The sequence below is a fragment of the Mya arenaria genome, chromosome 13 (genome assembly GCF_026914265.1).
Source record: "Mya arenaria isolate MELC-2E11 chromosome 13, ASM2691426v1".
Taxonomy (NCBI): domain Eukaryota; kingdom Metazoa; phylum Mollusca; class Bivalvia; order Myida; family Myidae; genus Mya; species Mya arenaria.
This window is the reverse complement of record NC_069134.1, coordinates 22513485-22538360: the sequence shown is the minus strand read 5'-3', so window position 1 is coordinate 22538360 and position 24876 is coordinate 22513485. Positions and strand designations below refer to the sequence as shown.

General features: G+C 35.8%; 2 protein-coding genes across 5 annotated transcripts; one reads left to right on the top strand and one right to left on the bottom strand.

Annotated features, from left to right (window-relative positions):
- Positions 1–9808: 9808 nt before the first annotated feature.
- LOC128214524 (coiled-coil-helix-coiled-coil-helix domain-containing protein 7-like) lies at positions 9809–14249 on the bottom strand. The gene is made up of 3 exons (XM_052921029.1): positions 14122–14249; positions 11672–11767; positions 9809–11082 (listed from the first exon to the last, which is right to left on the bottom strand). Exons 1-3 carry the CDS (start codon positions 14224–14226, stop codon positions 10942–10944), a joined length of 342 nt encoding a protein of 113 aa, XP_052776989.1. The 5' UTR covers positions 14227–14249; the 3' UTR covers positions 9809–10941.
- Positions 13928–24650, top strand: LOC128214522 (PR domain zinc finger protein 10-like). Of its 4 annotated transcripts, none has more exons than XM_052921028.1 (7): positions 13928–13958; positions 15483–15542; positions 16083–16232; positions 17554–18338; positions 18768–18920; positions 20350–20446; positions 21588–24650. In XM_052921028.1, exons 2-7 carry the CDS (start codon positions 15521–15523, stop codon positions 24104–24106), a joined length of 3726 nt encoding a protein of 1241 aa, XP_052776988.1. In that variant the 5' UTR covers positions 13928–13958; positions 15483–15520; the 3' UTR covers positions 24107–24650. The 4 variants fall into 4 exon arrangements, with proteins under 4 accessions (XP_052776988.1, XP_052776985.1, XP_052776986.1 ...); XM_052921025.1 differs by lacking the exon at positions 13928–13958 and adding an exon at positions 14296–14388; XM_052921026.1 differs by lacking the exon at positions 13928–13958 and adding an exon at positions 14296–14567.
- Positions 24651–24876: the final 226 nt, after the last annotated feature.

The window sequence follows — 24876 nt, the reverse complement described above, 5'->3', positions numbered from 1 at the left end:
TTACTAAACAAGCGCGCTTGCATATGCCGATAACACGTGTATCAATTATGAGAAGACCTGCGTACGATAGATTGGACACGTAGGGCTTTCATCGGCAGAATTTAAAATGTTTTTATGATGATAACATATTTTGAAATGGCATTAAGACATACGGCACTGATTTTTTCTATGTATAATGTAAGCAGGGTATACATAGTTTTCACCATTAGAAGCACAAGTTCAAGTTTCATAACTGTGGCATACTTCGTGATACCTCCATAAAATTTCTTTACTGCTTAATTTATTTTAAAATCAATCTACTGATAACATTTTTTCATTGTCAAATAAAAGAAATGCATACAAAACAGCCCATCGGGCTTAAAATAAGAAAGTCAGCGAATGGAAAATTGCAACGAATCCATGAGAACGTCCTAATTCCTTTTAGCAACACTGCGGTTTGTCTTTAAGATATGTTCATTGAGGCTTAAATACATACAGTAGATAAGACAATAGGGGAAAATATACCATAACGCTATGAGAATACTGCAAACATAGCTACGATACGCAGACAAGAGACATCAATAACACATACTCCAAACCACTCTCTTCTCTACAGGGACGTAAACATTTATATATGCATTGGTTAAACGTATACAGTAAACATGTATGCACATAGTATATAAATTTTAACCCGTTTAAAAAGGTATTCATTCACACGGAGAAATACCGGTTTAATTGTGGTGAAAAAGTTTAAAGTGATACTCGTATATAAAATCTATACAAACACATGTATAACAAACATAAATTTTGAGTGATAAATCTTTAACAACTTACTAAGTAATGCATTTATGGAAAATTTTAATTACTGATAGCAAGATTGTAACCGTGTATTGAATAGCTGAAAAGGCACACATATTAAATGACTGGTGGGTTCTAAAATATTTACAATGATAAACTATCGTCTCATAAGGTAGGAATACCGTGTTTTCTGCATCTGTCTTTCAAATTAATCACGGTCTCCTTCATAACAACCAGTGTTTTCGATATTTATTCATCGTTTTCAGTAAATTAAAACAATTGTATTAATTGTGGTACATCTTATTTGAGAGTAAAAGTGCGTCTTTAAATTAAAGGATTGTTTTATTCGCAGCTTGTTTTCTATAGCACATAGTAAGTGGTAATTCGTATTATATATTCGGAATTTTAGACACAAGCGGAAATCAGGTTTCGTACTTTTTTAAGTTTCGAATGAGCGGCCTTTGCCAGGGTGGTGAAATTTAAGGGATGGTTGGTTGGCTTTTCCTCCATGACACCTTGAAGAGGGTATCAGAAAAGCCGGGGTCGGGTTTCGATCATATTTAGAGCTAAGTTATCGAAGCATTGGGTGAGTTAGCCCATGCGTTGTCACTCTAGTCAAAGGCCGCCGGGTTGCGGGCTTCTTACCGTTTGAAGTCATGTTTGCGACTGTTTTAAACCAGTTAACGCATTATCCCGGGATAGTGACTAATATGTAAATGTAAGTGACGTGTTCATTTTGAGAAATGGTAGGTAGTACTCCGCCTTCTTTGCTCTAGTGAATTCCAGACACAGACGGAATTCGGGTTTCGTATCGGTTTCGTGTCCAAGTTTGCCAGCTTTTATCCGATTTTGTAAGTTTTTCCCATTCTCGACACCCCAGCGTATCTTAACCTATTCGATAGGTTATGATACGCTGGGGGTGCCGAGCATCGCCAACTTCGGGGCTTATGAGGCTTACAGCGATCTCTATCGATTTCTCCTATCAGTGCAATAGTAGCGTAGACATAAGATAGTTTAGCAATTATTAATATATTGGGCGCCTGGCTAGATTAAGGCTGATAAGAAATACAGAATTTATGGGGTTCATAAAGTTGACTAGTCTTTATGAATATACGTTCGATGGAAACTTTAATATTAAACGATTGTAGTCTTACCCATAATTGAGTATAGCTGTTCTGCATAGGAAACGTTGGTTGACATAACTTGACTTTGAAGTTTATAATTATATAAAAATTAAATATATATCATTTACAAAAAAAATTGTTTAAAGCCATTTTTCACAATTCTTTATAGAGTTTGATATTTTTGTCAAGCAATCAAAAACAAAATAGGGTGTGATATTTCGGAATAGAGACAGATAAAACGAAATGTAATTTGCTGTTGCTATTATTTAGTACCGGTCTTTAATAAGAACAACAAGTTAAATGTAATTTATGTTGAAACAACGTAAACACGTTAACTACAAATAATGCATGAAGGAGATATATATGACATGACAAGCCGAATACAAACCATGTTGGGTAGGTTGCACAAGAAAGATAGACCAAAATGAATACAATTAAGAAGAATAACTTATGCATAATTTCAATACCCTTATTTATTTTGTTGCATAGCCCATATGTATTGCCAATTAAACTTGAGACATAAAAATTTAAGGAGAAAATCAATTCAAAAATTTATATAAACTATTTATTTCGGTACTTTTAAACTTATGAACATCTAATACGCAATTACACCTGATAAACAAAAATGTATTTGAACGTACAGTCTCATATAGAGTATCATTATTTGAATTCAATAATAATAATAATATAAGGGGAAAATGCAGTAAAGCCATAAATCACAAAATAGTTTCAGATCGAACAAAGGAGCGAAACATTTATGAAATAATTTTATTACTATAAATGACAAATTACTTCGTTTCACAAGCCATATCCGAAGTGTCAAAACCCTAGATGGATTATTCCTCCCCAGCTGAGGTCACCATGATCACGCCTCAGGAGGGGCCATAAAACCTTTACCGTACAGTTGAATACAAAGATTTTTGAGCATCGATTTTCTACTAATTTTACACAAATGTTCAAAAAGGACCGAAAGATATTTCTTTTTGAAAAGTGCATTGTAATCCGCTGGAAGCTAAGCGATCGGATATCAATGGGTATCTTTAAATAACAAAACAAATTTCAGCTCCTTCTTAACTCAATGTGACTTTGGGTGACCAACAAAACCCTAAAAAAGGACCAAAATGTAAAAATCATATAATTAAAACAAAAATATCTTCTTAAAGGGCAAGAATTATACTAACATATATATAGGAAGAAAAGTGATTTGTTGAAAGACTATTTCGTGAGGACTGTTCAACCATATTTTCCCTATATAACTCTAAAGGCACATTCACTTCACTGGATTTCTCCAAAGTTGGCGATGAGATGGAATGTGGCATTTCAATCATGTTGTTTTTTCGCTAATGCTATTTCTTATTTGCTACATTATGAAACCAAATAACCAAACAAATTAGATGTTACGTATCAACGTATTAGGACTGAACTGTGCCCTGGCCATTTGCTTTACTCATGTGGTGGTGTTAGTAGTTTATACTCCGGGTCCCGGCGTGAGCACATTGAAGGTTCCCAGAGTGACAGTTCAACCACCGCACACCTATCCTGGGCAGAACCAGTACTGGGTGCCTTCACCTCTGCAAGGAACTGACAACTTCTGTACATGCCAGGGGCAGTGGTACAGTGCGAATGGTCGTAGAAAGGATTTCATAACCAATCACAACAGAAGTGACCTGGTCCGCCCGGGAATCGAACCCGGGTTGTCCGATTCAGAGTCCAACGCTCTACCGATTGAGCTAACCGGGCGGACATTGCTTTACTCATGATACTTCATCGAGCTTTTATAGCTCTAAGAAATCAAACAGAACACACTCCAAAAATGTAAACAGATGGAATGTGGTATTCGCGGTAAGACTCATTACATATAAAAATATAATCAAAATGCACCTCGTTGACCAAGATCCGGATGTTAATACACACAAACAAATTCCTGTTATTGTCCTCTGTACATGTACACGGGAATAGTAAACACAGATTTTGAGTATTTGAAAGACCTTTAAGTTTATTGTTGAAAACGGAATAAAGTAAACGAAGCAAATGTAGTTATACAATATACGTATATATATTTGCAGTTATGATATAGCATAGTTAAAAAATGCAATTCTATGAGGAAAAACACACTACTCGTGGGACTGCAAAATGACGGTAGGAAATCTTCACCTTCGACGAAAGAATCTGTACATCTATTAAAGTGTTTTATTTGTGAAAGAAAGATTTCATCAAACCGGCGCGCAGTTTTATTGTGATTTATATTCGGAATCTATATCCATTGCCATGCGTGCCGTACATATGGATACGTTTATTTACAAGGGATGCAACTCTTTCAAACGTATTACTCATATGATTATATACACCCGATGTGTTAAAAGGGTGGATGGTGGGCTGTGACAATGGCCTAGTGGTCTCGCAGCCGTGAGGATCTAACCTAGTGGAATGAGAGGTGTGAACGAAACAAGCGATGGTTTGAGACCGTCACCAAGGATAGCCCAAAACGACGTACCAACAAATAATATTTTATTGCACTATAAATCATTGCATTGAAAAACAACAACAACAAAAACAACACAATTTTAGCGATAATTTGGCGCATTTTAACGGGAATTTTTGGCCACGTGCCTATAAATATAGTTAATATATGTTTATATATTTAGTGTCCATCATTTACAGTTATTATGATTAAAAATGAGCAGTGTAAATGCATGTAATTCTCAATTTGACTGCAGTAGTATTTTAAATTGCAAATCACCAGTATTTGAAATTGCAAATCAGCGGTGGTTATTCTTTCTCCAGTTTGGTGTTATAGGGTTAATTCACTTTCTGTTCATTAAAAAACATGCCACCAAAGAAATCATTAGGGCATGCATATCATGAAACAAAGGTTTAAGCTAAACAAAACAGATAAAACACGTAATGTCATTAACATTTGATTTTGAGTTGAAAGATTTAAATGAGTATAGAAGTATCTTCTGAATGAATGTAATCAAAATAATGGATACACAATACGAAAAGTCAACGTGTTTTTGGAAGTGCCTAAAAAGGCGAAAAAGAAAGGCGTATGGTAATGCTTACTCGCAAATTTGTGTGTGAAATTAATCTCTTTTATTCGGAAGCATGTTGTTTTTTCCCTAATGCTATTTCTTATTTGCTACATTAAGAAACTAAACAACGGTGTTATGAACTTAAACACATTTCTGAACAAACGAAAAAAACTTAAATACACCAATTTGTATCATTAAATCTGTTTGACAACATATTTATACAATGTAGTGGGTGGTTGGAGGTTGGTTTGTCCCCTACCACAACTCTCAGGTGCCAACTTCATTCTAGTGAGTACCAGACACAGCTGGAATTCGGTTTCGGTACCGATCATGCGCCAACTGTTTAGTCCATTAGTTGATTTAACCAGTGTCCAACGGTGTTGACCTATATGCAATTAAAGGTATGCGTGTCCACTTCCGAACCTGGTATTTGATACCTAGACTTTTGCAAGCTATCGAGTACTGGTCCCACCCGAAGTAGCCCTTCACTCCAGTGCGTATCAGACCAGGTCGGAATTCGTGGAAGATATAAATTAAGTGACAACTTAGCGTGTTCTTTAACGCGTAAGCGAGATTTCCCCAAGGTGAACACGACCTGCTTTTGGTTGGGTGGTACCAGACCCATCCATAGTTTTTTGTTTGACTTCGTTTAGGGGGCCAATTTTGTTTCGAGTCAAGAAATTATACGGGAGTGTTGACCTTCAAGTTTTCTTTGGCAAAATAGAAACGCTTGACCTTTTGATATGGTGTCAATAATGGGGATCCATCTAGCACAAAGCTTCTTTAATCTAAAATCAGAAAATGATGACGGTCTCTTCTAAAACGCCTAGACTATAAACTTAACACTTGGTTCTTATGTTAAACCTAAGTTAAGTCTAATTTGGTTATGGAATACAGTCCCCAGACCAATACAGTGTATTGTAGTGTTACAGTCCCTAGACCAATACAGTGTATTGTAGTGTTACAGTCCCCAGACCAATAAAGTGTATTGTAGTGTTACAGTCCCCAGACCAATAAAGTGTATTGTAGTGTTACAGTAAAAAATATTATGCTATTTTATCGCTCAATTGTAGATTCAAATTTAATTAGTCTATTTATAACAAATGTATATTTGTATATCTTTGTTAAGTCAATTACTTTCGTTTAATATTACTTTTCGCATTCATGAAAGCAAAACATGCCAGGTAAATAGCTTTACGTTAAACAGGTTTAATGTTTATTTTGTGTTGTTGTTGAGAAATACTGAACGTATGAGCAAAAGAACACCAATACAAAAAGAGCAGACAAGTACATGGTGAAAATTTAACGTAGTTCATAATTCCCCATCAGAGATTTTTATGAGGATGTGATAGAAACTAAACTATCTTAAAGAACAAAGGCTACGGGAGGGGGGGGGGGGGGGGGGGTTCCGGCGCACGTCCCGCCTTAAACTGGCTAAGTTTACTGTTATTTCAATGTAGGAGAAAACAGTAATAGAATGAGCCTTAAGAGCACCGTTTTGGAGTAAAAATTATTGAAATTATCTCTTGGGACTACCAAACCCCATGCCAACATTCGAAACTAAATAAATTTCTGTTCTGAGTTAGAAGCGCAAGTCAAAAGGTTACGCCCCTAAGTCACGCCCCTATATTACGTCCCCTCCTTCGTGAAATCCTGGATCCGCTCCTGATAAGGGTTGTAGAAAGATGTTGCAAGAATTATAGTCAACTTAGTGTCATTTAGAAAAACAAATATCAAACATTTAATAAAATAAAGAATAAAATTAATCACATGCTATAACTTGTTTCCGGTTTAATAAAACCATCACGTGTTTTCTGTATTAAATATTTGGAGTATAATAATATCATTCTGCACAGTTGTAAACAAAAATGGTTAATTGGCAATATTCCACCAATTCATATGTTTGTTTCTGAAAAATTAAGATAAAAATAGCTATATGGAATGGTCATACTATCTACATGTTCAAAAGGCAATGGCCTCCTGAGATACTAAAATCCCTAACTTTAATTTTAAAGAATTTAAGTTTGCCCACTGATTTCATCTAAACATTACGGTGGCACAGACAGAAATTACTAAGTTGTGGCCACAATTGACTAAGTTGTGGCCACAAGTAAATAAGTTGTGGCCTCAATTTACTAAGTTGTGGCCACAATTGACTAAGTTGTGGCCACAAGTTAATAAGTTGCGGCCTCAATATAAATTAAGTTTTGCGGATGCCACCTCTGTGCCATTGTAAAACATGCTTATTTAACCAGAAATTTAACTATGGGGTGATTATCAACGCATGTATGGTACGATCGCCTTTTCGAATACCAAGATTAAGTTTCAAAATTTATTTATAATAAACCATAGGTCGTAGACCCATGAGGCATAAAGTGCACAATGGTGACAAATACAAATAATATGTGTACTTGTAACATATTAACTAATAAATTTTATGACAATGGCTATCATACTAGACTGTTACAAAATGTCTATTTTACATAATGTGAAAAGCTTTGTAAACAAAAACACTCAAATTCTTCAATGTTCCTTCATTTTTAGCAGGGATGGAAACCGGATACGAAATCGGTATCCGGATATTCGTATCAAGTATTCGAATACTATCCGGATACTCGTATCAAATTGTTTTCATCATAAGTAAATTTCCTATTATACGTCACCCACCTTCTGTTATTTGACATAATTGTCCACTTAATTTATAATTCGTCATATGGCAATTTCACTTTTTCATTCATTCTTTCTCGATCTTAATAATTTATAATGTTATAATCAAAGCTAAACAACTCATTTTACGTCATAAAACTCATGATGAATACCACATAAACACCTACATAAACACCTCGCGAATTTAATAGTCACTTCGGCCGAGGTGGTTGCTTGGTTACTGCCACGTGCTTTCGAGTTTGTTATTTATCAGCAGGTTTCATGTTAAATGACGCTTTGATTATTTGATAGTCGATTGTAATTTTATTTCATAACATTGTTTGATTTAATGCAATACCTACAATTTCTGCGGTGTTTTGTAATGAAGGATATAATTGCGGAAAAGATAAGAAGACAAAAAGACGACAACACTTTTACCATCCTCGGATTTTGTGAAATACTTCCAAACACTCGAAGTCAATGTTGGAGGCATATTTCCGTAGTTGTGATACAGGAATAACGATTAATAATTCAAAACACAATCACAAGATGCAAAATGATGGACATTTGATTGAAAAGTGAAAAGATAAACAAATTTGTATTTATTGTTTATTGCAATAATTTCTTCATGCATATTCATCAAAAATACGATTGGTCATTAATAGCTTTGATTGCACGACCCTTAACTTGTGATTGGACGATCAATTCCTACGGATTAATGATCAATCCGTTTAATATCAACTAGTGCCAATAAGTGTCAATTAAGCACATCTGAGATCATAAAACAACACTTGTCATTGTAAACAAGGTCATAGAACTTCACATGGTGCTGCACAAGGAAACAATATCACGCCTTGTGCAAACACCCAATTAGCAGACGATTTGTGACACATACCCGCTTCGCGACAGACACTGTTGATCACCTGAAATATTTCATCTGAAAAGTTTTATAACAATTGCTATGTCTCTGCTTAGCTATTTTATTGAAGTTTTAATTCTTAACGAATATTCGAATACCCATTTTGGTATCCGAATACTTGCGTGATATCCGGATACTCGGATATTCGCTTCCATCCCTAATTTTTAGTGTTAATTAACTCTATAAATTTATGCATACTACTGGGCTAGGATATCGTAAATAGTAGGATGGCCATAAAAAGTTTCGAATATCATTATACAATGGACATTTGATAACAAAATGGTATTCATCTTCTGAAATATTACATTGCCGTAATACCGTAAATAAGTCTGAGTAGATATACCATCTTTTACAAAAATAATAATCGATCAGATTTTGAAATGTTAATTTTCTATTAGCAAATGTTAATCTATAATTAAATACTATTTAACTCAAAACCTTGATCTTACGATATGTTAGAGTGTTTAGTTTAGTTACTAAATTATATCCCAACGATTGTGAAATAAGTTATAACAAATATAGTTATCCCCCTGGTTGGCACTTTGTTACGGGAGAGTGTGGTCATGTGTTGTTTGGGAGACCGAAGTAACAAGAGGAAACCCACTTGCCGGACTTGGTGACTACAAACCAAACTCACATGCACCCAGGCCGAGGGTGGAACCCGGGTCACCTAGGTGAGAAGCAAGTGTGCCTACCACTGCGCTAACCGTACGTAAGTTGATAAGGTGGCTCCACAATTTTAAATTTCATGTTTAATACTAATAGTAATAGACTGAAAATAAAATGCTGCATGTGCTTTTGCTTATTAAACTTCAATGCTACATTAACATGTATTTGAAAGACATTTAAAAGACGTTGCCTTTGTGTGATGGACTTGCTAAATCAGGATGAATACAATTTGCATTGCAGGAATAAACAACTGATATGACGACGAACCAACACCCTGACCTTTACGTTAACCCAGAGCAAACAAATACACGCGGTCCTGATTCAATAGTGTTGCATGTTTCAGAATCAGAAACAAGTTTGCCACTTTCAGTCGACAAAACGCATTGCATTATTTGTCTGCACAATTAGGGCCGGTAGAGAAAGGTTATTACATGTATACACAGTGCAGGGATTCAAGCATAACCGATGTCAAACCACCCATCTCTTTATACTCTAGGTTATAGTTTGTGCTCTTAAAAAAACCTTTCTTCCGGAGTGTGTTTCTGTATATATGGTATGGGGGGGCTTATCATTATTTGTTATTTTCGACTGGTATTCCGATTTGTAATAATGGATGAGACTTAGTAAACTTAACGAAAATATGCTTTTTAAACCTTTATTTTGTACAGAAACGTAATAAGACATCATTGTTTTACATAGAATCCAACATAAGTCTGAGAACCTTACTTTATAATGTTTCATTCAACATTAAGTTATGACTGTAAAACGTCTCGTGTGTACTAAGCCGTTTGCTGTCCTCAAGAGTTGCCACTAAACAGGTAAAAGAAAATCAAGTATTTTTCACTGATTTTCACAGACCAATACGACCTTAATTGTTTGGCCTTCTCTTCATCTACATCAGCCGTCCAGACCACAAATTTACTGTTATTGTGTTTTAGTGTCTTGTGCAAGCAAATGTTTACAGACAGTTTACACTATACAGAGCTGTCATGGTTACCTACTGTTAAAAAACAAAAACACTTATAAAGCATTAAACATACTAAATGAATGCATCCATAGCCACTAGAATTCATATCTTGTTCTGGTTCCCTGACCTTTTTAAAATTTCTTTTTTCACAGATTTCTTTTTAAAAAATCGCTGACCTTAGAGCAAAATCCATGGCTTTTCTAGGGTGTACACAACCCTGTGGCTTCGTCGGTCGCTCTTATTTGTCGATACTTTACAACAATCATCATTACAACCATCATAAGTTACCAAGTCAAATAAAATAAACAAGAGGGCCAAGATTGGTACAAAAGAGCACATTGTTACTGTTAATAAGGTCATGAAGTTTGAAGTTAATAGCTCTAATTTTTAAACAACAAAATAATAATAAAAAATGATAATAGGGACATTTCTGTAAAAACAGTTGAAATGGGTCAATGGTTTGTGAAGAGAAGATTTTCCCTTTAAACATATAGTGAAAAGAAGACCCATCCCAAGCGGCCATGTAGTTTATGAATCAATATGGCTTGAAGGAATTTGAAATAGGGTCATCTTAAGAAACATTTCTGTGAAAATATATTAAAATTGTATTGTAGCCATGGAAGAAGACCACCCAAGGAACATTCCTGTGAAGTTTGATTGAATTTGTCTCAGTGCTTTAGGCGAAGTTGTTTAAAAGAAAATGTTGACGACGGATGGACGGATGACGGACAATCACCTTATCACAACAGCTCGCGCTAAGCACTTTGTGCATAGGTGAGCTAAAAATATATCACATGAGTGTTTCAACTATTGTATGACACACATTGACTTTTTCTGTCTTATTTTTTCCAGGGTGTCTTTATATTCTTCCATAACTGCGGGTCTGTCTTGTATCTTCGGAAGTGCTGGTGATATCCCCTTCTTCATGCGATCCGCCTTCACGACTACCTGTTCAAATGAGGAGACAAATACAATAAGAGTACAATATAATAACACGTTAGCATTAAATCTTTTAGCACTCCTCAATCATTTAATATGTTTACGTTTTCAGATATTAAATACACGGTTACAATATTGTTATCAATAATTAAAAATATTCAATAACTGCATTATTCAATAAGTAGTTAAAAGTGTATCCCTCAAAATGTATGTTTTTTATACATGTGTATGTATTGATTTTGAATAACAGTGTCACTTTTAAGTAAGTATATATACGTGTATCACGCTAGAGAGGGTTCCCTTTACAGAATAAATATCCCATGATATACGTGAATAGTTTTTAAGAGAGATCAAAACATTCAACCAAAACAAGTGGCAATATGTAATTCAGTCGAACACCGTTGGCTCGAACTCGCTTGGCTCGAATTCCTCGTTGGCTCGAACTGGATGTAAGGGGCGATTTCTTTATACTGAAGGTAAGCATTCCCACATGGCTCGAATTTTTCGAGGCTCGAGGTAATTTCGCCGGTCCCTGTGATTTCGAGCTAACGAGGTTCGACTGAATAGCCAAATGTTGTCAAAACATTATACTATATACCCAGAATTTTCTGCATCGTTTCACGTTTAAGGCAAGTTCCTTGCATTCGTCTTTGGATTGGCCCATAGCCTTACACGCCATTACCAGCCGGCCCTCCTGTAACAATAGGTAAATCTTTCATTCTGCCTCATAATGTTTTGCTTTGGCATAAATGACACATTTAAAAGTAAGACGATTGACAAGCGTTTTCTTGTGATCCTAATTCAACTTCGCTGTTGGTTTACCTGAACTCGAACGAATTTCTTCACGATTTAATCAGTATTACTAATCAGTAGGTCAATAATTTCTTTTATATGATTTCCGGTGGTTTATAGATATCTTTCAGTAAAATCAAACTGATGTCTTACTGTTTTGAAATTTTAGCCCGTGCTAACGTCAAAATCATACTCTAGAGCGCACAGGACTGGGACACAATTTCAACAACGTCATTTCCGAATGACGTTACGTGTGCATACAATTAAACTAAGAATAAATGTCATTTTATATCCTGTTTAGGCATGTAATAAACACAGCAAAAGCTGACACGGAGTCAGCGCGCTCGACTACTCCGCCGCTTTTAACTTTAAGTATTGCAAGAAGAGTTATCTTACTTGATAATTGAAGACTGTTTGATCGTTTGAGAACCGTTGTTTAAAGTGTCAATGCAATTCATTAAGTAGTGTCTGAGATATGAAACCTATGTGTGATTACATGTGAAACCTACGCCACTCGTGAACTGTAGCTTTTGGTGCTGACTCGGTGAAATATATTGCGATTTTACACTGAAAAAAACATTTATCCTCTATATTTTCTGTTTTTGTTAAACAACTCTCAATGCAATTCCAAAAGTTACCGACAAAATGTCCTCATGGCACTATCAACGATTTGATTTGCACAAAATTTGCATCTTCATAAAATCTGTGATACATTACAAGATGAGGTACATATATGTTCACATATAATAATTTATATATTATATAAATATATCACTGAAGTCTGCGGTACTCATCTACCTTCAAGTATAGAAAGTTTATTAAAACGCTGTATTGAAGCAATACATTTTCAATTGATTTTTAACAAGAAATTGCTTTTTGAAAATGCACTTGAATCTCTCCATTGTTTGGACGTAGCTGAAAAATTATCAATGATGGACTTGAAATTTGTTGTGGAGACGAACCAACAGTATCCTTGAAGCTTGGCATATTCACCCGTATTCAATATTGTCAATATACTGCATAAGATCAGTGATCATAAATCGTTTTTCACCTGAAGGCCATTGTGACCTTGACCTACTGACCTCAAAATCAATAAGGGTCATCGACTAATAATGGTCAACTTGCATACCAAGTATGGAGTTCCTGGGCGGAAGCGTTCTTTAGTTATTGAGCAGAAACCGTTTCTTCACCTCAAGGTCACCGTGACCTTGACCTTTGACCTAATGATCTCAATATCATCTTCTTATCATCTACTAGTCATGACCAACTAGAAAACGAAGTATACAGTTCCTGTGTGGAAAAGATTTTAAGTCATTGAGTGGAAACCATCGTTTTTCACCTGAGACCACCGCGACCTTAACCTTTAACATACTTATCTTAGAATCAATATTGGTCATCTACTAGTCATGAATAACCTACATACCAAGGGAGCGTTCTATAGTTATTGAGCGGAAGCGAAGTGTTACGCACGGAAGGACTGACGGACACGGAAAAAATGTCTCCCAATGAATGGGGGGATAAGTATATTATTAGTATAACTATATACTTAAAGTACATTTTGTAAGCATATAATTTGAAATTACATTATTATGTATAACGTTTATAATAATTTGAATTGACAATCATCAAAAATTATGTTTCGCAAAATAAGTGTGTATTTTATATTATTCCGAGAATATCAACCTTTATAATATATCTTTCATTGAACCATCCGTCTGTATGGGTTTCGTTTTATTGAATACATTGTTCATACGGTGTCTATCCAGACATTATCAAGAATTATATACATGTAACTTATTTATTATGTATGTTATGTTATGTAATAGCTGTTATGTGATGTTTATAAATAAAATACCTATAAAACAGATGATGGGTAATTGTAACTTTGTATGGAAATGGTCTGATCCGGCCAGTCTTTTATACCAAGAAGAAATTCCGACGACTTCCTAACAATTTCCGCACAGGTACGGAGATTTCCGTTGGTCTGGCCAGTATTTTATACCCAACCTTAGTAAATGTGTTAGTGGTCTAAGTGGCCGAATGGGAATCATGATACTCATTGCAACATTCCATATACCTGAACTTAACAAACAGTAATTATGAAGTATTCCATACGATTATATTTACTTAATTTATGCGATTTTACAACAAGCATTCTTTACAAGTTCCAACGAGTTCAACTTTCACTTCGACAAAAACTGAAATATGTGTGTCAAAATGTCACAATTTTGCATCAATATGAAATGTATCACATACCTTATAACAAGGGTCACTATCCTCCCCATAACCCATTTTTAATTTAGCCTGGATCTCCTTCACACCGGCTCTTAATTTCATTTTTTCGCCTTCTGATGTTGACATTGTGCTTGACAGTTAGAGGAACTCCTGTGTGACGTCATTAAATGTCGGGGATAACCCATTCCCATAATGCACCTATTGTAATGGCTACCGATGGGACATCTACGTATCGATGTTGTTTATATACTGGGTTTTGTGGTTGTCGCATCATTAATAATAATATGTGTGAGTTAATACTATAAACTGTACAATAAATAATTTATTTGATACATTTTTTGCCCCTGTAACGCAACTCTGCGCCCAAACTGGCTACTAATTACTGAAGCACGAAATGACCTCGACCCATGGCGTGCCTCGTCAAGATCGGGAGCTCCATCCGGGGGCCAAATTGGCTAAGTAGCCAAGTAAATATATTTTTCACCTTTTTATTTTTTGCACGAACGACTGAAGTTAGTATTTGTTCAGAAGAGTGGAATTGTGTACTCTTCAGCTTAGGAATCTAAATTTATTCAATGACACCCTTTGTTTTCTTTAGAAAATGTCATAAAACACAAAAACTGGCTAGGGGCCCACTCTTTTCCCCTAAACATTAACACATGCTTGTTAAAACCATAGAAATCATGCATGTTATATAGCTAGTCCTGGTTGCAATCATCTGATTTACAAAGTAATTTAACAAAGTGTAATTACTTATGTTTTTTTGTCATGTCATGCATTTCAATAAATTGATTATTTAGTAATGTAAAATAATAATGCAGAAATGATAAATCATATAGTTATGTTTCATAATAGCACATGCCAGAGAATATGTTCCGTATTTGTGCTGGTTAACTCATTTTTATGAGTGCCTGATTTGCAAGTTGGAGGTCCTGGGATGATCCTCAGGCTGGCAACACACTTTCCTTAAACATGTCCTCTGAGGTTTCTAAGGTTGCTGAGGTTGCAGCATTCTTACCAACTACATGTGTAAATTAAAGCCTCCTACCATATAAGTCAGAGAATGTTTTATACTTTGTTTCCTAATTCAATTGATGGTGCATGTGAGGCATGGCAGACATATAGAGATTACTTTGTCCGTCATAGTCATCACTTTCATTTCAGCTTAGTAGTGTTTGAATTACTTGTTTAGAGTCTTTAAACTTGGTATAATTAAAATTATGGTTAGTATAATAAGATACCCCTTTTGATTTGGGGGGTCTATAGGGTAAATGTAAGTCACAGTGAAGGTGACTCTCAACAAGCAACACATCCGATTCCCAGAATTCTAGTTTATTATTGATCTGTTTTGAAATATATTACATTTCGTTCTTTATTTTCAGGTCCTGTTGCAAAATATTGCCATTAAGATGTTCTAGAAATGGCGTCACTTGATGATTTATGTAAGACTTTCATAAGTTAAATTATAATCATGATTGTGCAGAATGAAATCAATCTTTTTTAATAAGATTAAATGAATAAAATTATGTTAGTAGATTAGCTGTAATGTTTTAAAGTAAAAGAAATTTCAGAAAAATAAATAAACAGTATAAACATCTATAACTCTGCAACAGTATATACTTTAACACCCTATTACTAAAGCTCTTAGCTACTTGTAATTAAGAAGAAACAACATTGAAGGTCCAGTTGAGGTTTGAACTTGCAACCTTCCAAACAAGATGTTGTGGGTTCGATCTTATGATACATCTCAAATTCTCTAAATAAACGAAATTATGATTATGTTTAAACTAACTTACCAATCAAGTTTAATTGTGAAATATATGGCAATCAGTCTCACTCATAGTTAATTATAGTTAAATTATTTTCCATTCTGAAAAGTTGGTGTTCAACTTCTAAGCAGGCAAGGAATTCTATTTATTTTTAGTTAGTTGTACATGTAGCTCTGCAATTTAAAAATATTTAAATTTTATCCCTTTTTACAGGGTGTGATAACTGTGAACGGAGCCATGAAGGGCTTTGCCACAAGCTAGGGGCCTTGCACAAGGTCCAAGACTCCATTATCCCTTCACGGGCTAGACTCACGCTCCCCCAGTCCCTAACACTGAAGAGCATCAAAGAGAATGGAGTTGTTCGTAAGTACTCATTGTATGCTTATCTTTGGGGGTTAACATGGATTAAAAAGGGCTCAGTGCAGCAGAAAAGGAACAGTGTGCTAAGGGAGAAAAGGGCACATTGTATCTGGCTGTGAACTTATGAATTTGAAAGGAAATTTTAGGAATTGTGTTTAATTGAAGCAGTGTGAGGCTTCTTCTGCCAAATATGTAAAACTTTACTTGTATTTATAGTAATATTATAAGTTTTGATAAAAACATTTATGAAATATTTGATTTTCTTAAGCATTCAATTCTATGAAAGCAGAATGGTGCCCACGCTTGTCTCCATTAAAGCAGAAGTGTGCTCCAAAAAGTACATGGTGCAGAACCCTTTCATAACTCTGGCTAAAACTCTTCTATCTACTGGTGAAGAAATAGTAAAGTTATCTTTAGTTAGTCTTCATTTGAAGCAAAATGTAGCCTTCCGATGTAGCATTTATGATGTAATTTAACACGTGATATACACACACTGAAACTGATACATCAAATTTCTGTAGTCAGGGAGAAAAGTCCCTTATTTTTCTATATTTGAGACAAGAAATGTCATGTCTTTATTAGCCGTGGGAGACAATATACTGCAAATAAGTTCAGATTTTATAAAGTCTTTTTCAGTCTTTGTACATGTGAATTCAGGAATGGATTGCGGGATTGATGTCATTATTGGGGTATGAACGCAGTTGGGGTAGTTATAGACTCCATGCGTACTTTGACCAGTCCAATTGCCTTCATATACCTGACATCACTCCTGCAATTCATTACTTATATTTACACCAATAGTTCATTATTTCATTCAAAAATTGTTAAAAATGCTTCATTTTATTTAAGAAAACCTTACAGTAAACCTTTCTCACCCATTCTGTAAATAGAATGATCCGTCCGTAACTGGAAACAGTTTTATCAAATGACATCACAATATCGTGGGAAATAATCAACCACTTGAAATCACTTTTAAACTTTAAATTGAAACACTAACGGCAACAATACATTCAACATATCATAAACTTACACTCTCTTAAATGTTGATTTATTGTTTATGGGATCTGGTGACACAATAAATTTTTTTCTATGTATGCCATCTGAACATATCCGAAGATGTTGCGTTCATCGGATGATAACCACAATTGTGGAAAGGCAGTTCATTTAAGGAATGGAAGTTAAGGTGTAAATATTATATGTATGACACATTGTTCTGTTTGTTTTAACATCTCTTTGTTTAAGATACCTACTATTTTCTTCCTAAAACATGTGTTATAAAATAAAGAACATGTTTATCAATTTACCAGTATCCTTTATTTTCCAGGGCAGGGTGTGTTTGCCAAGAAAACAGTACCTGTACGGTCACTGTTTGGTCCCCTGGATGCCCCTGTTATTTCAAAAACAAAGGTAGCCAGCCCTGCAGATGAAGCAACAACAGTTTGGAAGAAGAAACATGCAATGCAGAAGGCTATGGAAACTTCAGGTTCTTCTCATACAAGTGCTAACGAGAGTTCGGAGATGAACAATGAATCTACTTCACCAATTATCTCCCACATCAAATCTCAACAGCCCCAGTCAAAGATGATGTCATCGACAAGGGCTGCAGATTTGGCCATTTCAAGCATTCAAGAGCAGCTTATGTCCATTACAAGAGAAAGTATCAATCAGAGAGTAGATGCCGGTATTCTAGGATTTGCTCCTCTCCAATCTACTCCCATTCATGGTAATCACAACAGTTATAGTCATCTGCCACAGAATCTTCAAGATTTGCCTGGAATCAATTATCAGAATGGATCTCACAACTTACCAATCATTCATGATCAGTTGACTTCAACACTTGAACACATGCAAGGACTTGGACCTAATGAAATAGCGGCAATACATCATAATTTGCACATTTCTGATTTGAGCTCAGCCAATCAGATGACGCCAATGGGGGCTGCAGACCAATCAATATCATCCCAGCATGCTTTGCAGATTGATATCCAATCAGCTGAGAGTACAGGGGTAGCTGATTCTGCCCACCTGAATGTGAGTGACAGCACAGACAACCAATCAGAAAATGAGACAGATGAGAGTCAGGCATTGGACATGACCTTTGAATTCAAGGTTAGATTTTAATTATAAAATCTATAAACTTGATATTGAACTCAATACATAGGTACCTGTTTGATTATTTGGTTATCAAGCATTCGGCAGTGACAAATATCAACATGTCAAAGTTTCAAAGAATTCACTTTGTTTTGATTGCTAAATATTAGGTCTTATATATATATATATACTTTAGTTATAATGGACTATTACATGTTTAAGGTCTAAAAAGATATAGAAAGCCTTGTACCACTCGCTTCCATAGTTACATTGTTGCCCTGGTATAGAGGTGTTGACAGATAATTGGTACACATAAGTATTGGACACTGAAAATGAGGAGAATTTAAACTTGATGAACTTGTTTTCAGGTGTTGACAGATAATTGATACACAGATGTATTCGACAGAGAAGATTAGGAGAATACTAACTGGAAAATATTTATTTCAGGTGTTGACAGATGATGGGTATACAGAGGTATTGGACAGAGAAGATGAGGAGAATTCTAACTGGATGATCTTTGTGCAGCCTGCTAGCGTACTCCGGGAACAGAACCTCCTAGCTTACCAAGAGGATGGACACATCTTCTATGTATCCCTAAAGGTCAGTATTGTTAAAAGAGAGTTCTGTTAAAGGTTGCTTATAGGTGCAATGATGTATAGGTGGCTGCCTGTCATTCAAGAGGTGGTTGGTTTGACCTTTACCAGGAGGACATTATCTTGACCTTTCAAAAATATAACTGGGGAAAAGGACTTCATTCATTATTTAATAGCAGATCTCTGTAATCTAGCTAAAATAAAATTATATTTATAAACTGATCTTTGTCTCTATCAGCTTGAGGTATATCCATGTGGTTTTGAATGAATATTACTTGTGGTCAATGGAAAAATAACAAAGCATTAATATTGCTCTCTTTGGACTCTGCTATGTTAAGTAGAAAATTCGCAATATTTAATGGTTTCCAATTTTATCTCATCATCGTACACCTATCTGTTAAATAACAGCTTGTTGTATAAATTTATGTTTGTTAAACATTGTTGATATATATAGCATTGGCTATTTAAAGTAACAATCCTTTTTTTGACACTCAAACCTGAGCCAAAGCTAACCAACTACATTATAATGAATGGCTGAAGAAACATCTTATTTAAAAGTTAACATTCCTAGGATGAATAAACCCATCAATACCGGGTATAAGGAGATTTGATCTACTCATGACACTAGAGCTATATTTAAGCATATTTACCTTCTCCACCTCCATCAGTGTTGCTGGTAAACATTACTCACAGCATTGTTTTCTTTTATTTGAAATGAATCAAACACTATGAGATTATGGAAAAACTTACCATAAAGGTTCACCATGATGAGTTGGCATGTCACACACAAGACCCAGGTCTGTACCTCAAAGGTCAAGGTCACATTTAGATGTTAAATGTCAAAATGAATGCTGTAAATGGAATGGTCTGAACTGTTTTTTTCCCAGCTGTATTTTTACATGCATTATGAGAATGTCAAAAACTTGCCATTAAGATTCAGTGTTGCAGGTTCTGTGTATGTGCATGTCGGACTGTGTGTCGGTCTTGATTAAACCATGTCGAGGCTGTATCTTGAGTACATGATAAATTTAGAAGTGCAGCTCCAATTTATAAATAACACCTAGTTGAACATAACTAAATGCTATGTCATAATAAACAAATCCATGGTATTACATGTTGCAATTGTATGGTACAGCTTTATGTCCGTGTCAAAAGCTCTTTCAACAGGCCAGATATTCAATTTTTAACTAGTATGCTTTATTTACATTGCATTCTTTTGTTGGTGATACATGTATTATTAAAATGAAGTTTTTAATTCACACACACACACACGCACGCACGCACGCACGCACGCACGCACGCACGCACGCACACACGCACACACACACACACACACGCACACAGCAGTAAGGGTTTAACAACCAAAATCTCATAAACTGTTTAGAGACTTTATATGTAAATGTAATACATAATAAATATATAATTTTGTTCCCCAGCCTATATCTCCAAATACAGAGCTGAGGGTATGGTACTCGAAGGACTATGCCACGTCCATTGGAAAGGGTATGCTGCAGTCAGAGGATGTGAGATCAGGTGAGCTGTATGCAGATACGAGCTTTAAGTACCCTAATAGATACAGTACGAGTTCTTCTTCAAAAGTGCCCTCTTACAGATGTATGAAGCTGTTTCGCTAGGACGAACACCAATTTTGTCCGAGGCGAAGCTGTGGATAAAATTGGTGTTCGTTCTAGCAAAACAGTTAGGATACTTCTAAAGATAAAATGAGTAACTGAATCTGCCTTATACGACAATAAGTGTATTGCATTTATGAGTGAGCAAATCGATTATAAATAGATAAATAAAAAAGGGTCCTGCACCCTATCCTTTTTTGGTAGCACCCTTTTGTCCTCATGGAGACAGCAAATGCACCCTTCTGCCGTCATATAATTAAATATTTAAAATTGTAATTATTTTGTTTTGATTAAAGTTGTAATTATTTTGTTTTGATTAAAACTTATTTGATTGTATACACATACACCGGTAGTTACAAATTTTACATTATATATTTGGCAATAAAAACCTAATCTTACTTTCAATAAACAAAATTCTTAACATATGCTGATATTAAGCTCTTCACATCCTGCTGCAATGTGCCCTTATCCCCCTTGGCACCCCTCTTCTGCAGCATCCTGTCATTTTTAAAACCTAGCTAAAACCAGAAAATAAGCACTATTTAATGTAGGGCTTATTGACACCTTCATTTAATGATTTCTTTAAAGAAATGTCCTTTTAACACCAATTACTCAATAATTAGTGTTTGACTACTTAGTAGTTGTTGGTGTTGTTTTATTATGTGGAACATTAAGAGTTAGAATGACTTCAATTGAGCTTGAAGCCTTGTACTTTCATTTTTAGCTCGTCTGTTTTTCGAAGAAAAAAAGTCGAGTTATTGTGATAGCCTTGGCGTCGTCGGCGTCGTCTGCGTCTGCGTCTGCGTCGTCGTCGTCGTCCAAAAACTTTAACCTTACCTCATAACTCAAAAACCGTTCAACATTTTCACATTAAACTTGCTACACGTGTTCCTATTAACACTATGCATGTTTATAGCAGGTCATATAATTTTGCCTTTAATTAATATTGAGTTATCCCCCCTTTTCGACTTGGAATTTCAGACGAGCGTTGGCACCCACTCCGCGGTGCTCTTGTTATAATATGCTACAATTTGTTTTTTCAGGAAAGCCTCTTCACTGCTTGCAGTGTGAGGTCAGATTTAATGACCCCAGTGACATGGAAAATCACTTCTGTATTGGCAAAACAAAGACACGTAGAAAGGGTCGCCCTCGGAAGTACGTCAAACCAACAAAAACATGGCGAGCAAAACTTGAGAAATCTCGTGCAAAAGAATCTCAGCAGGACGTTAAACAATTGAAAACAGCTGACATAGAAAATACAAGTGCTCAGAAAATGATAACTCAGACTCCTAAACGTGGAAGAGGTAGACCAAGAGTGAAGCCTCTTGTCCTACAAAGTGAAAAAGAGAGAAAAACTCAAAAAAGGAAGGAAGAAAAACCTATAGTTTATCCATCTAGGATTGAGATTCATGAGACAGTTAAACCTTCGCAGCCGGAATTGATATCACAACAAAACCATGAGGAAGTGTTTGTTAATGCTTATGATGATGTTGAAGATAATGGAATTGATATGGATTCATATCATGGTGTAGAAGAAGATGATGATGATGATGATGATAACGAAGATCCTGCATATGAAAAGAGCCTCGTGGTTGATGAAAAAGAGAAAAGAAAACGAGGTCCTAAGCTTACAAAAAGTCCAATGTCATGTCCTCATTGTCCGGCACAGTTTAACGCTGAGGCAGCTTTCCATGTTCATGTGTATGAACATACTGGTGTAAAACCATTTATTTGTGAGATTGTTTTATGTGGCAGGGGATTCTTGTCAAAGTTCAAGTTAGAGAGACATAGACTCATACACACAAGTCCTAGACATCATAAATGCCCTTACTGTGATAAAAGTTTCAATCGTAAAGATCACCTTAAAAACCACATGGTAACCCATGATCCGAATAAACGAATGTGGACTTGCGAGTTGTGCGATAAAAAATACTGCTACGTTTTTTCTTATAGAACTCATATGGCTATTCACAGAGCAGAACGGGGAGAAACATTGAGTTGTGGTATTTGTGAAAAGAAATTTGAGAATAAAGAACAGCTTCTCTTTCACTTGAAAGTACATACAGGTGCACGGGCAGCAAAGAATACCACAGAGAAAACACACTCCTGTCAAGAGTGTGGGAAGAAATTTTTCACCCTTAAAGATGTCAAGCGACACATGATTACTCACACTAAGCGTAAAGATTTCTTATGCCAACACTGTCCTCAAAGGTTTGGCCGAAAGGATCACCTGACTAGGCATTTGCGGACATCGCACACAAACGACAAAGATTCCACAAGTCCAACAGGTAGACAAAGGCGAAGCACCGGTGAAAGTAGCAATTCTTCACCAAGTAAACGTAAAGAGCGTCAAGTTTTTGCTGCAAATGTTGAACCCACAATGGTTCCACTTCAGATGTCAATAACTGGACTTCCTCAAGAGGATCTGACTGACCAGCTAGTAAATGGAGTTTTGCCTGCTGCTCAAATTTCCAGCAATGCAATAACCCCTGCGTTGATACAAAATCTCCAGTATGCTGTAAGCCAACTACAAGGTCAAATACCAGCAACATTTTATGAGGCAGCAGCTCAAGCTGCAGCTAGTGCTCAAGAACAACAGCAGCAGCAGCAACAACAGCACCAACAACAGCAGCAACAACAGCATCAGCAATTACAGATCACTCCTATTCATGCAGTACCTGCTTCTGCCGGTATGCAAACGGTTCAAACAAGTCTTCCTCTTCAGTACAAGATCAATGATGAAGGCTATGTGGTAAGTGCACAGCAGCCTGAACAAACAATTGTCCGTCAGATCCAGCTGTCCCCAAACATGGACTATAAACACTTCACCCAGTCTCTACAGGGTAACATGTACATCACTTCAGCCAACCCCCAATCCCTACACCAAAACCACCAGCAGCAGGCGGCCACGCCCACCCAGCCCACACAGACTCTTCAACAGCCAACCATTCAGCACATCACCCATGTGCCCCAATCCCATCAACAAACTCAACACATCCAAACTCTTCTGCCAGCAAGTAAAATAGAGATGCCTGAAATCTCTCACACAAGTCATGTGGTAACAATGCAGCAACCACCGGAGTATCAAATAAGTGTGTCATCCGGCCTTGATCAAACTAGAGCTTCCCTCGTTGAAGCCAAATCTGCTCCTATTTCTCAATTTTCAAACTTGCTTGGATACATGGAGACAATACGGTTCTTGGAAAACCTTCCCACTAATAACTCCAATACATACTCCTTTCCTATGCAGCAGCTACAGGCTGTAAATGTTGAAGTTTCACAGGGACAGTTTATTCCTACTGGGTCTGGTAACACTGCACAAGCCAGCGCAGCAAATGTCATTAACATTAATCAAGCAGATCTTGTGAAAGGAACTATCAATTTGAATCAGACCGATTTCTCTAAAGGTACTTTAAGCATTAACCAGGTTGATCTACCAAAAGGAATGGTAACTATTTCCCACCCCCATGGGGCAGTTTTGACCGCTCAGGATCTAAAGACAGTGGTCAGTCTGGCACAAAGCGGGACACCTCTACAGCAAGTTACATATCAACAACAATAGAAGTCCATGTTGTTAGTGCTGAAATAATTTATTTTATATTGTATTGTCAGTTGATGACAAACTCATGTTCAATATTAATTGGACTTTAAACCATTTTACTTATTATTTCAAAAACCTGTTTATTTTTTTCTTATACATTTTCATAATTATATACTTAAATGTTACTGTTATTTGATGCAGTTTATACTGCGTACATTTATTAATGAATTAATTCAGCAATTATTTATGATGTTTTAGTAAAACGATATGCCATACAAATTGTAAAGAAAAACCTGTTTTTGTCTGTTCTTTTTCATATGGAAATATATATATATGTAGAAGAACACTATATCTATCTATCTTGTTGTGTTGTTGTATATGATTAGAAGAGTTTAAAGTATTGTACTTGTATGGTGAACAGTTACATGTACCTTGATTAAATACAGAATAATTTATAATGACAGTCAGATTTAAAAAGCAAACAACCACTGTATTTCTTTGCTGACATGTTTCTTTAAAAAAATAGTATGTGTTTATCAAATGATTATTTCATATCTTTGGTGCTGGTTTCCATAAAAATGTGCATTTTCTTAAAAATAAGATAGAAATTGTAGGAACAAGCTGAATTGCCATAACCTTTCTATACGGACAAACATATGATAAAAAAGAATAATTGCTTAGTGCCATTGGACGGCTACCGCCTATTAAATCCTTTAATTTCTAACTGCCATCGGATGGCTACCGCCTATTAAAGCCTGTTATTGCTTACAGCCATCGGAAGGCTACCGCCT

What these genes read in the sequence shown, in the direction of transcription:
- LOC128214524 (XM_052921029.1), bottom strand. Translation starts at nt 14,226, where the DNA reads ATGTCAACATCAGAAGGCGAAAAAATGAAATTAAGAGCCGGTGTGAAG. An exon ending in ATAGTGACCCTTGTTATAAG is followed by an intron (nt 11,768 to 14,121) that starts GTATGTGATACA and finishes CTATTGTTACAG; the next exon opens with GAGGGCCGGCTGGTAATGGC. An exon ending in AACGATGCAGAAAATTCTGG is followed by an intron (nt 11,083 to 11,671) that starts GTATATAGTATA and finishes TCATTTGAACAG; the next exon opens with GTAGTCGTGAAGGCGGATCG.
- LOC128214522 (XM_052921028.1), top strand. Translation starts at nt 15,521, where the DNA reads ATGGCGTCACTTGATGATTTAT. An exon ending in ACATGACCTTTGAATTCAAG is followed by an intron (nt 18,339 to 18,767) that starts GTTAGATTTTAA and finishes TATTTATTTCAG; the next exon opens with GTGTTGACAGATGATGGGTA. An exon ending in TCTTCTATGTATCCCTAAAG is followed by an intron (nt 18,921 to 20,349) that starts GTCAGTATTGTT and finishes TTTGTTCCCCAG; the next exon opens with CCTATATCTCCAAATACAGA.